This window comes from Hippocampus guttulatus, chromosome 18, assembly GCF_054856545.1.
Source record: "Hippocampus guttulatus isolate MCC_2025c chromosome 18, RoL_Hgut_1.0, whole genome shotgun sequence".
NCBI lineage: Eukaryota > Metazoa > Chordata > Actinopteri > Syngnathiformes > Syngnathidae > Hippocampus > Hippocampus guttulatus.
Genome location: NC_141278.1, coordinates 10,528,144 through 10,542,387, shown reverse-complemented (window position 1 = coordinate 10,542,387; position 14,244 = coordinate 10,528,144). Strand labels below are relative to the sequence as shown.

Sequence of the window (14,244 nt, the reverse complement as noted above, 5' to 3'; positions counted from 1 at the left end):
GTTATTGGGACAGCGCCAAACAATGTGACATGTAACTTTTTTCTTCTTTGGCATGAGCACTAAGTGGGCCCGGTGGTCAACTGGTTAGCACATCGGCCTCACAGTGCAGAGGTGCCGGGTTCGATTCCGGCTCCGGCCTTCCTGTGTGGAGTTTGCATGTTCTCCCCCCGTCTGCGTGGGTTTTCTCCGGGTACTCCATGTTCCTCCCACATTCCAAAAACATGCATGGCAGGTTAATGGAACATTCGAAATTGTCCCAAGGTTTGAGTGTGAGCGTGGATGGTTTTTGGTCTGTGTATGCCCTGCGATTGGCCGACAACCAGTTTCGGGTGTCCCCCGCCTACTGCCCGAAGACACCTGAGATGGGCTCCAGCACACCCCGCTGCCTTTGTGAGGATAAGCAGATTATAAAATGGATGGATGAATGGATTCTTTTTGCTCCTCACCCAGCTCATGAGTGCATTTTTCCCAGAACGGATCAGGGCTCGCGGGCTGTGTCTTGAAGCTGTCCTCGCTTCCTGATGTGAGACCAAAGCCTTCTGAGAATTAGGACAGCCTTTCATTCTCATGAATACACACAACCGAGGTCTAAAGGGGTGAAACAAGGGCAAAGTGGGAAAATTGGGATGGTCCCTAAATGTATTGGCGGCATGAAGCTTATTAGCCTGTAAAAATCCATAAATTATCCGCATCATTTTTTTTTTGGACACAAGGTTGTAAAAACGTACGTTTATTTACAATTCTCGATTTATGATCAAAAATGATAATGTCATCTGCTACTTGGTCTCTTTATGACAAGTGGTTTTGTCATTGATTTTTTTTTTTTAAATAATTTATCAATCACTTCAATGTGCCCTCAGAAAGAGGAACGTGTATCAGAGCTGAGGAACCAGTTGTCTGAGCGACAGGCCCTTCGATCACGGAGAAGACCATCCACTGTCTCCAATCAAAACCATAACACCCCCCCGCTCAGCATCCCACCCACTGACCCCAGATCATTGGCCCCGCCGCCAGGGTACCCTGCGCCCACTTCTGACCTGCATGCGGTCCCTCCATCCTTTGGCAATTCTTCGAGCCTCTACCAGCCCGACAACAAAATCAGCCGCAATAACTGTCACACCAGCCGGCTGCAGATGCTCTACAAATGAGGTGAACGAAAATGTTCTCAATTTTCATGAGATTCGTTGTACATGTTGATGGACCTCAATCAGGTACAGCACGTGTAAAAAGATGCCTCGGACGCGGGACAAAGACACGCGTTGTGTGAAGTGCAATTTTGCATCCGTCATATCCTACTGGTGTGTCATGGAAACTAGGATTTCAGAAAATTGTTCCAACGTTGACTGTGCTGAGCTTATCCCCCTCGGAATGGTAATTTTGCTGAGATTTCCTCCTTTAGCAAGCCATTCAGGTTTTGGCCCCACATCTCCATCAGCAAATTTAGCCCTTTTGGGACAGCGGTTACTACAGTGGACAGTTTATCATGTTATCAGGTTACAGGGAGTGTGAAGGCGTTAAATACCGTGGGGGTTTTTTGGATCATTTGTCGTTTTGGCGCGTCGGTAGCACCAGTCCAAAAATATGGTGCATTTTTTGATGAAGAAAAAAAAAAACAACAACAACACCTTGAGAGCTTTCACTCGCATCCAAAATCCTTGTTCCCTAATCATGCTGACACTAGCAAACGAATTCCGGTTGGATTTGAAAGTTCCACTTCGAACTACAGAATAATTTTTTTCTTTTTAGTTTAAAATGGCTTACCGGCACTTTAATAATAATAATAATAATAATAGATTTTATTTATAAGCGCCTTTCAAGACACCCAAGGACACCTTTAACTACAATCCCATGTGGTGTTGTGGCCAAAGGTCTAATCCTGGTCCGTTATTACTCCTTTTGGTTCCATAAATAGTGTAAATCCTCGTTTTGGCAGTTACGGTTTGGGTGCGAGTCCAAGGTATAATTTTGATATGCGACTTAGAGTCAAAAAAATAATAATGCTATTATACCGCCTTCTCACCAAGTTTCACCACCCATGATTTGACAGCTACCTGAAGAGCCGCCATGTTCTTTTGTAGCAAGCGGCAACTAGACAACACAGATCATGTCAAAGCCGGGCAAAGACTAGCATAGCCATCATAGCCACGATAAAAAAGTTGAGTTTTACCTGTGTGCCAACATACAAAGAAAACAAGTTCATAAATAATTACAATCAGTAACATCCTATCCATAACTTGATCTGGAGTATCCTTTTCCTCTGGATCTGGAACAAACGTATATGACTAATAACCCATATGCTCAGTTGTCGTCATGGCATAATCAATATTTGAAGTTGTAATTTCACCCCCCCCCTCAAAATAATAATAAAATAATAAGAATAACGTACAATGATAACGTGTTTTGGAATATTAACTGCATCATCGGTATGAGCCGTTGTGTGTTTGTTCCTGAGAAAGCGCGACCCGGACTGAAGTCATCTCATGTGTTTGTTTATTTGCTCATCAACCAAAAACGGTTTCCTGTCAATATTACACATTAGCGCTTCTGTGTTTGAATCGACATTACAGCTTTCCTCCCACATTCCTAAAACGAGAATGTTTGGTGAACTAAAGACTGAATTCTCCTTCGGTGTGAATGTGGCTGTGAATTGTTGTTTGTCTACAATTGACTGAAAACATTCCAGGGTGACTGGGAAAAGACATCATTTTACTCACATTTTGACCTACAAGTATTTCTCCTTATCTGTCCCAAATACTCATTAAGAGACATTTATTACACCCCCAATATATTTTTTCAGACTGTTTTTAAAATGAAGTAAGAGCTTGAGAGGTGATGATTCAATTCAGTTACTATGATGGGACAAGAAACAAATTGGGCAAAAAAACAAAATTTTCTCTGTGGCTTTGAGCCAACCTCAAAATGGAAGCCAAGCAACGTAACATTTCCAAGAGGATCATATGCGTTTGCTAAGGGAAACACCGGGTCGGGGTCCAAAGTATCGAATTGGTATCGGATCAGACGACATCGACATTGGTCAAGATTCTTTGGCTCTTCACAAGAGTGCAACAAAATGATCATGCATCCATTCGTCCGTTATCTGAATTGCTTATTTATTGAACTAATAGGAAATATAGGAACTAATATATTTTTTTTCGACTTAGTTGTCACTCTGGTATGCCAAAGTCAGCAGACGGTGCTGTAATATCTGCTGATTCAAAGTCAACCCTCATCAGGTGATGATGGAGTCATTGTTTTGGTTTAAATTTGGCTGTATTTTGTTTGCTGATGACTCGATGCTAACGTGTCATGGCGGACGGCAAATTTTATATTGATATTGAGTTTCGGTTGAAAGAACAGAGACTCAAAAATGCAAAAATAAAGCGAAGCGGCTATACTTTTTACTCTTTAACGAAGTGCGTTGCAAACGAAACAAAGGCACTGTTTCTCAATGAACATGGAGGGGTTTCAAAGGACCTAACGATGACATTAAATTGCTCTGATAAGACACAGAGATTTAACTCTTTCAGGGACAACGTTTACTACAGTGGACGGCTTATTTACAGGGTGAATGAAAGGGTTAAATACAAGTGTGTTTTATGCATTTGATTTGGGTTTTATTTAGTCTGGTTGTAAACCAGAGTGGGAATATAAGGACAGAAAGGTTTCACTACGATTGAAAATATTACATCGGGGTTAACATGGCACCATAAGAAGCAATAACTGCCATGAAAAAAAAATAAAATAAAAAACAAAATGACACTCAACTCTCCAATTTTAGCACCAAATGGCCTTTTTGAGTGACTAAACCACATTTTTAATGGGTCCGCTTATCTAACAATTGAAGACATGGTTCATCTTTATGGTCGATAAAACTGTGGTTGTATTAAAATACAACATCGTTAAAACAAACGTCGTTGGATTCATCAGATATGGAACCTTTAACATGCACCAATAATGATAACCTGCAACCTAACCACATAAGCTGTCCACTGTAGTAACCGCTGTCCCTCATAGGGGTTAACTGCTGTGCAGTTTGAATCAAAACCAAAACTTCTGCTTACTTTGCTCAAACCAGCGGCTCTTCCCATATTTATTAATTTATTTATTTGTTTTACTCTCACTTCCAAATGCACCAATTTTGAAAATAAAAACAGGAACATCTGGCTAAAAGCCACTGAAAATGGAGGATACATTCACCTCCAGGTTTGATGAGCCAGATTATAGTGAAACTTAATTTCTTTGAAACCATTCGATTCAATCCAGCGAGAGCGAAACAGGATGTCGAGCGCGCCGTTTCGACTTTGTGTTCGATGGGTCAGCATTTCGACGTTGCGCAATACACAGCGTGTTGGAATTGGCGCAATGTGTCATTGATGCCACAATCAAACCAAAATGGTTCCATCGATGGCATATTAGCCTTTTCGCAGTCAGAGGAAGACATGACTCACCAAATTAATTCTTTTCTCCCGAGGAACGCCTTGTACGGCCTTCACTTGCTGCTTGCTTTCCAAGTCTTCACTTTGGACTTCAAATACGTGAAAAGAATACTTTGCTAGCTTGATATCCAGCAACAAAACGGCTAGCTAGCAAGCCATGCTTAGTTGAGTTTCCAATAATCGGGTGTCTGTGTTCCCACAAAATTGTTGTTGTTTTAAAGCTTTTTACAACCTGTCCCACATATCTGACACCCCCCGAAAAATTTCCAACCTCTTAATCAATTCATAAATCCGTCAAAGGTTCGCATCCATGAGTTAGCCTGAATCTCGATGGTTGAGTTGAACCCAGAATTTGTTGGCGCCACCTCTATTCAATTACGCGGCGCGTGCGCTGGTGCGTTTGCACGTCTGTACAGACAACTTGGTGTGTATTAGTACTTGTGCGTTCAAGCAAGGATGTGTCTCTTCAGTTTATGGTCAAAACGTTTGATCCGTAGCATGGGTGACGTGACGGGAAAACGCAAATAAAGAGCGATACTTTGAGCCGCAGATGTACAAATCATTTAAACGTGAGCATATTGTTCCCGCTCGACCCTCACAAAGTCGAGATGTAATTCAATCGATTCAATGTTTGTCTTTTAAAAAAAGAAAAAGTATTTTCACAGTTGAACCTGTGAAGCCGTGACCCATGTCATTGTTGCACATGAGAAAACGCACAGCGATTGTAAATAAGGCAAAAGATGTAAATAAGAACATTGGACTTGGAATCCATTTCTGAGCTGTATTTCATGTGGTACAGTATTAAAAATATATTTCTATGCTGTAATATGTGATGAACTGGTGAGTTGTTCCCTTTCCGTCTCAACCCGCATCCATGCCAGTGTTGTTTTGAACAATTATATTGCCGTCAGAAAAACTCACAAAACACGTTTTGTTTTTTGTTTTATTTTAGTCTGTTTTTGTTTCTTAAGTAGAGTTGAGTTGAATTGATTATCGCAGATTGGAGAGCCACGCGTTTTTTAACAAGCCAAATCTGAAAACTATAAATGATGTTCAGATCAATCGTGAGACAAGTATCATTTCTCTTTTTGCATAGCTTTAAAAAAAATAAAAAATGTTTATTAAGATCATATCCCCTGACATTCATGAGATAGAAAATGTTACAATGGTAAGAGAATGAAAGCTCAGTTTGAAAAACTTTCCACCCGTGGTACGTGTGCTTCTTCCTCTGTGGGCTGCAGGTGTCTGCGGCGGGGAAGTCCCAGATTTCAGTGGGACTAACCCCTTCACTATTTCCACCCTTGACGAACCAACTCCGGTGCAACGTGTCTCAATATCAACAGCATGCGAAAGGTTCAAATCACAATAATAACGGGAAAAAAAGGCATTTTCAGCACGTAGTAAATGCATCATTTCTAATTCTCATAAATGATAGCACACAGTGGGTTTTTATGGATCAACGGTTTTGGTTGAGGTGCCGCGAGTACGGCAGACACAGTAGATACCAGTCAGAACACCCCATTTGAGTGACGCAGCTATTTTGACCATACTGAGTAGGCAGAAACTGTCATCAAAGCTTCTTTGGTGTGTGACAAATCCACCCAGTTTATCCGCACGAATCTAAAACGAGACTGGATCTGATCGCAGTATTCACAGTCAATTGCGGCAGTCCATTCTCCCTTTGTGTACATGGATGGATTCCGTTTGCTGGTTGCGCCCACGTGGCTCTGAAAACAGGGAGAGGAAATTTGGGAAGGCAAACTCATCGGCGATGTGTACATTTTGAAGTACGGTGAAACCACAAGCGCTGACGTGTTGTAATGAGACACCGGATAGTGAAGCAACAGTCCTTGGATGGGTTTTTTTCTTTTTTTTTTTTTTTCTGTCTGGATTCCTGGACATGTGTTCATCTGCAGTATGCACGGTACAGCATGGTTTGCATACTGAATATTTCCACATGTGTACTTGCCACAGCATTGCTGATGGTGGCAGTATATCATATATATCACATAGCATGACGTCTCTGATCCACTGGTGAAAGGACACTTTGATCCTCTCCTCTTTCATCTAGAACTGCTTCAGACAACAAAGTGTATGCAGAAAAGTGGTGAAGATTGCACGACTGTCTGTGTCCTATGTGTTGTGTTGTGTTGTGTTATTTTGACTTCAAAATGGCGCCGCGAGAGTGGCTGCCTTTCCAGCAGCTCCTATATTTTGTTGTTCTACTTCTTCCTTTCATAACTTTGCTGCTGTGAATTGGGAATTTCTCCATTGCGAGACTAATAAAGGTTTTCTTATCTTATCTTATATCAGTGGTGGTCAATCCGCGGCTTGCGAGCCGCAGGCGGCTCTTTGGCTGGTTCAATGCGGCTTTCGGGCTTTCACACAATTGTGGAAAACGCCTCGGCGATGGTGATGCCATTCAAACGGAGGCTTAATACACAGAACGTACTACGTCAGCCAATCAGCAATCCCGTTATTTGATTGACATAGAGGGCAAACAATCAGATAACTGAATCACCGGTCATCCGCAGACAACGGCGCTAAGTGCTAAGCTAGTCAGCGAATTACCTCTGTTTTTAAGGCAGGGGTGCCCAATAGGTCGATCGCAATCGACCAAGAGCCAGCGGACTGGTCCCAAGTCGACCGCGAGTAGTGGGAGGAAGAAATGGGGGGGGAATATGTGTTTTGGTCACGGTTTCATTTATGTTCGGGCACTCCGGCTGTTGCTCGTCGTGGCGTGCATGCAAATGTGCGCAAGTGCACGGTCGTGCGTGTGTGTGTGTTTGTGTGTGTGTAGGTGTGTGTGTGTCCGTGTGTGTGTTCATCTGCTTGCACACGTGCGATCGGGTTGATAGTGGGAGGTTGGTCGCTCCAAAAGTCAACCTTTGGGCAAAAAAGTGTGTGTGTGTGTGTGTGCGTGTGCGTGTGCGTGCGCGTGCGCGTGCGCGTGCGCGTGCGTGCGTGTGTGCCTCTTTGCAGTAACACAGTAAAAAATCTGGCTCTTAGGCTCTGACTGGTTGGCCACCCCTGATATATATCATATTCCGATTGACAGCATCGTGTTTTAGTTTGTTTGCGACATTAAATACTCGTTACAGTTGACTATTCTTGCTGTTGTTTGACATCAAAGGGTGAGTATGAGCCGAGATCAACATTTCGTCTTTGTGTACTGTATATTTGTGTAGATATATTGTTATAATTGGGGGGGGGGGGGGGGGGGGGGGGGGGATCATTGAAACAAAATATTTTTTTAACGTGAAAAATTATAAACAGTCATTTAAATTACATTTATGCTGATTAGTATATATATATATAGATATATACACACACACACACACACACACACTCTTCAGGCACTTGAACTTCCACCACGAACCGGTTATCAGCCAATCGCAGAATGGTAGTGCTGATTTAAAGTCAATAAATATCACGTGTTTCTGTTTAAATAAATAATTTATTAAATAATGAGTAGTACAATCCTGTTTACATTGTTGAAAATCTTGTAAAAATAAATAGATAAATAGATTTAATAAATACATACAGTACGGTGCAGTTTCACAAATCGTCTCAGGGTATATATATATATACATATATATATATATATATATATATGTGTGTGTGCAGGGTATTAAATTGTAGTACAGCAAAAGGTACTGACACTTGATAGTACACGGTACGTAATATATGAAATCCCCATACATTTCAGAGATACAGAGTACATTACAGTTCGATACCAAATCACCTTACGGTGTCGTTACTTAGCTTGCTATTCTTAACATAGCATTCTTAATTTCCCAACCTTTTTTGTAGGTGTATGAGCAGACGTCAGAGCTCTCCCCATCAATTTCTTCATATTCTTTCATGGCTGTCATGTTTTCACAAGGCAAACACACCAAAGAACGTCTTCCCGGCCTCTTCCTCCAGATTTGGCAGCATTTTTTCCGTCACGGTCTTCAACCTGTCTCCTGTATTTAGGTTAAACACAGCTCCCGTGTACACGGCGGAGTACCAGCCGCCCTCTTCGTCAGCATCGCCGCTGGCCGTTTTCTGGCAGGCAGTCCGGACCGAGTGCAAAATGGTCCGGTATTTGTCATCCCCGAACGAGTTGGACCAGCGCCTCACTCGATGGGTCAGGTGGATCATTGACGTTGCGGCCGCGTCATCGTTGTCATTGCCGTGACAAGTGACCCGAAAAGATACTTGACTGTAAACAAAGTAGAGGCCATCTTGAGGGATCACAATCTCGTTGTTCTCGAGCTGCAGACCCCCTTGGGAGTGAGACGGGACCACCTTATTCGTCCATTGCACTGAGTTGGCAATTTCAGAATTGTACTTTCCTGTGAAGGGGAGACGATCGTCAATTAATGACAGTAACCAGACATATTCCAAATCATCCGAGATTCATCACCCTTCCTTTAAATCTACTTCATGTTCGCCAGAAAAAAGAAAAAAAAACTTTAGATTTGCTTCATGTTGAGCATTTGGTTGCACAGGATTAAAATGTGGTGAACTGAAAAATCGTCTTTTTCTTATTTCCAATGAGAGAACGGGAAAAATGACATCAGTAAAACGCGGTTCTGCAGGAGCCTGAAAACAGTCCTGATCATTTGAGTCAAGTGTGTTGCAGCAGCGCGGAGGGATGGAAAACATGCAGCATAGCGGCCCGCGAAGGCTGGAGTTCGACACCTGTGCTCAATGTAGTTCACAATGGAGTGTTTGTTTTTTTGCGACGGTGATGTGATTGATATCGCACGTTTCATACACAAGGATGTGCTTCACCTAGTTGCAAAACATTTCCAAAAATGAGGATAGAAATGCTGTAAGACTCATATCGGAGAATAAGCACAGGATTGAACACTTTCACGCATCCTGTGACCTGATCACATGATAAGCTGTCCACTGTCGTAACCGCTGCCCCTGAAAGGGTTAACCTGGATTTAAAAGCATTTACACTCGGGGCTAACTTCAATTCTGTTAGCAGCTTATTCCATTTGTGTGGAGCGTTTAGCTATTTAAGTAGCGCCAAATGTCGAATTCTCGATCCACTTCCCAAAACTGCGACTCCCCAAGGTTTGTTTGTTTTTTTTCTTCAAAACACTTCTTACCTGTTAAGTGAATGGCAGCTCTGACGTTGGAGATTTGCCGAAGAGTATGATGGATATCTGTCAAAGAAGATTGAGATTTATTTTAGTCAGTATTCATTAAAAAAAAAAAAAAATTAATGCTATTTTCAGGGAATAGAAAAGTTGTGATTTTTCTCACCAAAACTGGCCTCGTCTCCTCTTGGCTTCTGTTTAGAGGAAATAAAAAAGGGAGAGGGTTACACCAGCAGAAGTCTGACAAGTTCGGCCTCTGTGATCCTGAGAGACGTGCCTCTAATTTAGTAACAAAGTTGTCATTCCTTACCTTGGCGTGTCCGTTCAGCACGAGAAAGGCGGCGGCGGCAATAGCGAGGAGTAGCGTGAAACCCAAAAGTGCCGCGGTAATCTTCGAACCGTGCTTCATGCCGGTTCTTCCCGGCTTGCTTGACTCTGCGTCCACTGCATCGAAAAGACTCACTTGACAGTCACCTTCCATTTTTCCAAACGATTGCCTCCTTTCTCACTTTGCTCTCTTTCTCAGAGTTTGTCTTCCTTCTGCGACTCACGTTTATTGACTGTCACATTGCACAGAGCTGCTCTTTATAAAACCGTTAAGTCCTCTGATGCAGTGGGGTGGGGGGAAGTCCGATGATATCATTCATTGTCGTGGAGAGAGAACCAAAACTGAGGAGGAAGGCAGTAAAACTTTAGACACGCCTCCACCCTCACAGCCGCAAACGCACCGCGATCCACGCGACCCATGATGAAACGCAAAGTGTAGATATTAATACAGATCCAAGTAATCTCTCACAAATGTCAACTGTTAACGTATATTGTGGTGCATTGGTCATAATGATGTGGGTCAATTATATGGAAACTAGGGGGTGGGGGGGCGAGGGGGTCACAAACCACAAGCACATCATTGAGTTGATCGTCACACATCCGTGTGTGATGTCACATTGTGTCCTGCCGTCCAAATAGTAAACACGGCAGCAATTGCGGAGTCACTCGGTGTGTTTTTGTTGTATTGTGTCACTTCCCCTTTTGTGTAAAAATAGACCGGCAATACGGACGGCGTGATGACTTGACACATTTTCATTGCCTTCAGCCCCCTCACAACTACACACGAGAAGTGTGCGATGGTGTAAAATAGGAAACTCAAAACCAAGTGTAAAATCGAATCAATTGCTTCCCTAAAAGGTTGTTCACGGATGAACTTTTCACGCTGCACTTAGTAAATTGGAGGAAAATGTGGAGGCCGAAACGCTGTTTGGCGTGGCGGCATTTGCCCCTCAAATTTCAAAATGTGCAAGTCCATCGCGGCGCGTGTGTCCGATGGCGCAGCAGTTTAGCAGAGGGGCTGGCGGAGCGATTTCAGATTGCCAAAGGCAAGAGATCAACCAGCGGGAGGGGTGGGGGGTGGGGGGGTGACGTCGTGGTTGGCCGCTATGTAAATATTTCCAAATAACAGCAAGCTTGTTGGATTATTTTGTCATTTTGTGTTAACTGTTCTTTTGATGGCGGTGCGGGCACCCGCAGCGGCTCCTCTCTCTCCTGTAGTTGAGAGGAAAGAAATTTCATCTGTGCTGTCTGCTGCACATCCAGCGCATTTGACAATAAAGTTGACGTGAGATTTGTATCGTTATTCTAACTGCAGAGCGGCATGATTTGCATTTTTAGATGATATTTAATTTTGTCTCATTTCATATCTCGTTTTCTTGTGGTTCATGTCTTGCCCTGATTGTGATTTTTTTTCTTCTTCTTCTTCCCAGCTCTGCTCGTCAATTCAATGCCTTGTGTCCTGTCCTGCTGTTCCTAGTTGTCTTCTCCGTTTATTTGTTTAACTTTAATTTTCTGTTTTGTTTTATTTTTTCCTGTCTTTGTTAGTTCATTGTCACTGGTTCTGTTGAAGTGCTGTCCTCTGTTTTTTTTTTTTTGGTTTTTTTTTCATAGCACTTCACAGCCTGCAAAGTGGAAGTGTCACAATTATAGTAAGAGGAACACAAATCACAACACCTGTTTCCCTTTTCATTCAGTATGAATATAAAATTGCACGGCGGCAGTTGAGGAATTTCTCAGAGTCACTTGGAACTCCCCGTTTGGCCCAAGCTTCAAGTTTATTTGCTGCCAAGTGATAACAGCTGATTATCATTTGATGGCAAAAAATCCGCAAGGGGGATTCTACCCAGAAAGCTCCCTTTGTCTGTCCTTGAAAAGGGTTAAAAAGACATCTTCCTTTTAATGGTTTAAAATACAGTCAAGCACAGCAAAGGGAAAGGCGTTAACCTTGTAACCTTGACAGGATTGTCTCTTCACAAATTTGTAGTACTTTGTGGGTCTATTGTTCCAAAACTGTGCACAATAATTGAATTGATTATTTTAAGAGCATGTGAAGCAGACTTGCACCTCTCCAGCAGTCGTCATGTTTACATTTGTTCACCGTGGGACTTGAACCAGCCCAAATTTGTTTGTTTGTTGATTGTTTATTGAACATATAAAATATACAATACTACAACAAGTTGGCAAAAAAGTGAAAGCAAGCAAGATATAAAAAGGAAAAGAAAATAGTCATCATCACAAATGATATGTTGAAAGGAGTAGGAAGAAGTAAAAAACGTATCCAGTCCTACCCCTTGTTATACATTATGTGAATTCATCGTTTTTCAATACAGAAAAAAGGAAAAAGTCTACATATCAAGTGCTTTTAACCATACGTGCACTATACTTATCTAATTATACAACTTTGGATTTATTTATACATACTCATTCTAACACCTTTATGTGTCGATGTTCTTATATTCATAACAGATACTACTTTTCAATTCATTTATCAATGTAATTCTGATGTATTTCTATATTTTATAAATATATCAAATTTTATCAACTTAATTCTGATTTATGTAATTTTCTTGTACTACTCTCTTGAGTAGTAGTATAAGTCCTTATACATGAGCTATTGTATACTGTACTGTACCCGCAGTTCAAAAAACAAAAGGGACATCTTAATATGTTATTTGATTTCTTCATCGCCCAAATTATTACCATCTGACTACAAAGTTCAGAGACATATTGAACATTAAAGTCACTCCGAACATGGCTGACTTGTGTGCAATGTTTCTATGTGCCGCTATGCGAATATTACAACATCTGAGTGTGCTCCTAAACAAGACGACGATATCCGTCACCTTCTGGGCCGTCTGTGATGTGGAGAAGAGATGGCGATTGTTGAATCCCCCACCAAGTGCTTCACTCAATTCAGAACTCTGAAATGTCAAGTCAGTCACTTGCATGGATACATTGATGAAAAATTTTGTTTGGACATGTCAGAGAAATGACCAGATACAGAATGGTGAAGTGTGAAAACGTTTTGGCTTCTGGTTTCATCTAGTGTTGACTTTTTTTGATTGACAGTGACAAGGAGGGATGTGGCTAGCATGTCTCGAGGAGAGCACAGTCAGAGGTCGTGGATTTGAATCATTCGGCCCATAGCTGTAAATGTGACTGTGATTAGTTGTTTGTCAAGATATGTGACCGATGATCGACTGGCGACCAGTCCAGCGTGTATCCTGCCACTCGCACAAAGCCAGTTCGCTTTGAATTCTTCCCAACCGAGACCCTGAATAGGTGGTCGAGAAGGGATGAGTCAGTGAAGAGAAATATTGACGGGGTGACAATTTCTGGTCAAATAATGATAACCTACATCAGGATTTTTTTTCAAGTGTTTTTATCAGTCTTTAGGCATGAAAAACAAATAATGGGGGTGGATGGCAACACACATAAGGGTCAATTGTAGGGGTTGATGCACAACTGTGACATTAAAGATTAATTAATATTAGATAAAACAAGGCGACCGGTGGACCAGTGGTTGGCGCGTCGACCTCACAGTGCAGAGGTACCAGGTTCAAGTCCAGCTCCGGCCTTCCTGAGTGGAGTTTGGATCTTCTCCCCGGGCCTATGTGGGTTTTCTACGGGTACTCCAGTTTCCTCCCACATTGGACAAACTGGACAGTGATTTCAAACTCGATCGGCAAATTGGTGCCGTTGTTAAATCCAGCTTCTTTCACCTTAGACAGCTGGCCAAAATAAAACCTCTCCTCTCACATGAACACTTTGAGATGGTAATTCATGCCTTTGTCACATCCCGGCTCGATTACTGCAATGCCCTTTACTTTGGAGTCAGCCAGTCCTCCATTAAGCGCCTTCAGCTGGTCCAGAATGCCGCCGCTCGCCTCTTGACTGGTACTCGTAAGAGGGAGCACATAACTCCTACTCTGGCATCCCTTCACTGGCTCCCCATTCATTTTAGAGTTATTTTCAAGATCCTCTTATTTGTTTTCAAATCTCTGAATAATCTCGCGCCACCTTACCTCTCTGAGCTCATCCGCCCCTACACACCTGCCCGGCGCCTCAGGTCTGTGGACCAGACCTTATTAGAAGTACCAAGAACTAAACTGAGGCTCAGAGGGGATCGAGCCTTTTCTGTTTCTGTTGATTTGTTCTTGGTTTTACTGTTTGCTGCTTTCTACCGCCTTTATTACCGATTTGTCTTACTGTTTATTGTGCATGTTAAATTGCTCCATGTACAGCACTTTGTATGCAGCGATGGCTGTTTGAAAGTGCTCTATAAATACTGTTGACTTGACTTGACATTCCAAAAACATGCGTGGCGGGTTGATTGAACACTCCAAATTGTCCCAAGGTGCGAGTGTGAGCGCGGATGGTTG

The 14,244-nt window shown here is 42.3% G+C and overlaps 2 protein-coding genes across 3 annotated transcripts in view; one reads left to right on the top strand and one right to left on the bottom strand.

The window, feature by feature from the left end:
- Window positions 1-12,614, top strand: part of gabbr1b (gamma-aminobutyric acid (GABA) B receptor, 1b) — a 154,491-nt gene extending 141,877 nt beyond the window's left edge. Inside the window, exons 23-24 of one of the 2 annotated variants that reach the window (XM_086136027.1) lie at window positions 861-1,149; window positions 11,293-12,614. In XM_086136027.1, the coding sequence (XP_085992153.1) occupies window positions 861-1,148 (288 nt within the window). In that variant the 3' untranslated portion in view covers window position 1,149; window positions 11,293-12,614. Of the gene's footprint in view, window positions 1-860; window positions 5,263-11,292 lie in introns of those variants that run through there. The other variant, XM_086136028.1, reaches the window with a different exon arrangement.
- tnfa (tumor necrosis factor a (TNF superfamily, member 2)) lies at window positions 7,921-10,055 on the bottom strand. The gene is made up of 4 exons (XM_086136030.1): window positions 9,846-10,055; window positions 9,702-9,729; window positions 9,545-9,601; window positions 7,921-8,776 (listed from the first exon to the last, which is right to left on the bottom strand). The coding sequence occupies exons 1-4, from the start codon at window positions 10,014-10,016 to the stop codon at window positions 8,316-8,318; spliced, it is 717 nt and encodes a 238-aa protein (XP_085992156.1). The 5' UTR covers window positions 10,017-10,055; the 3' UTR covers window positions 7,921-8,315.
- Window positions 12,615-14,244: the final 1,630 nt, after the last annotated feature.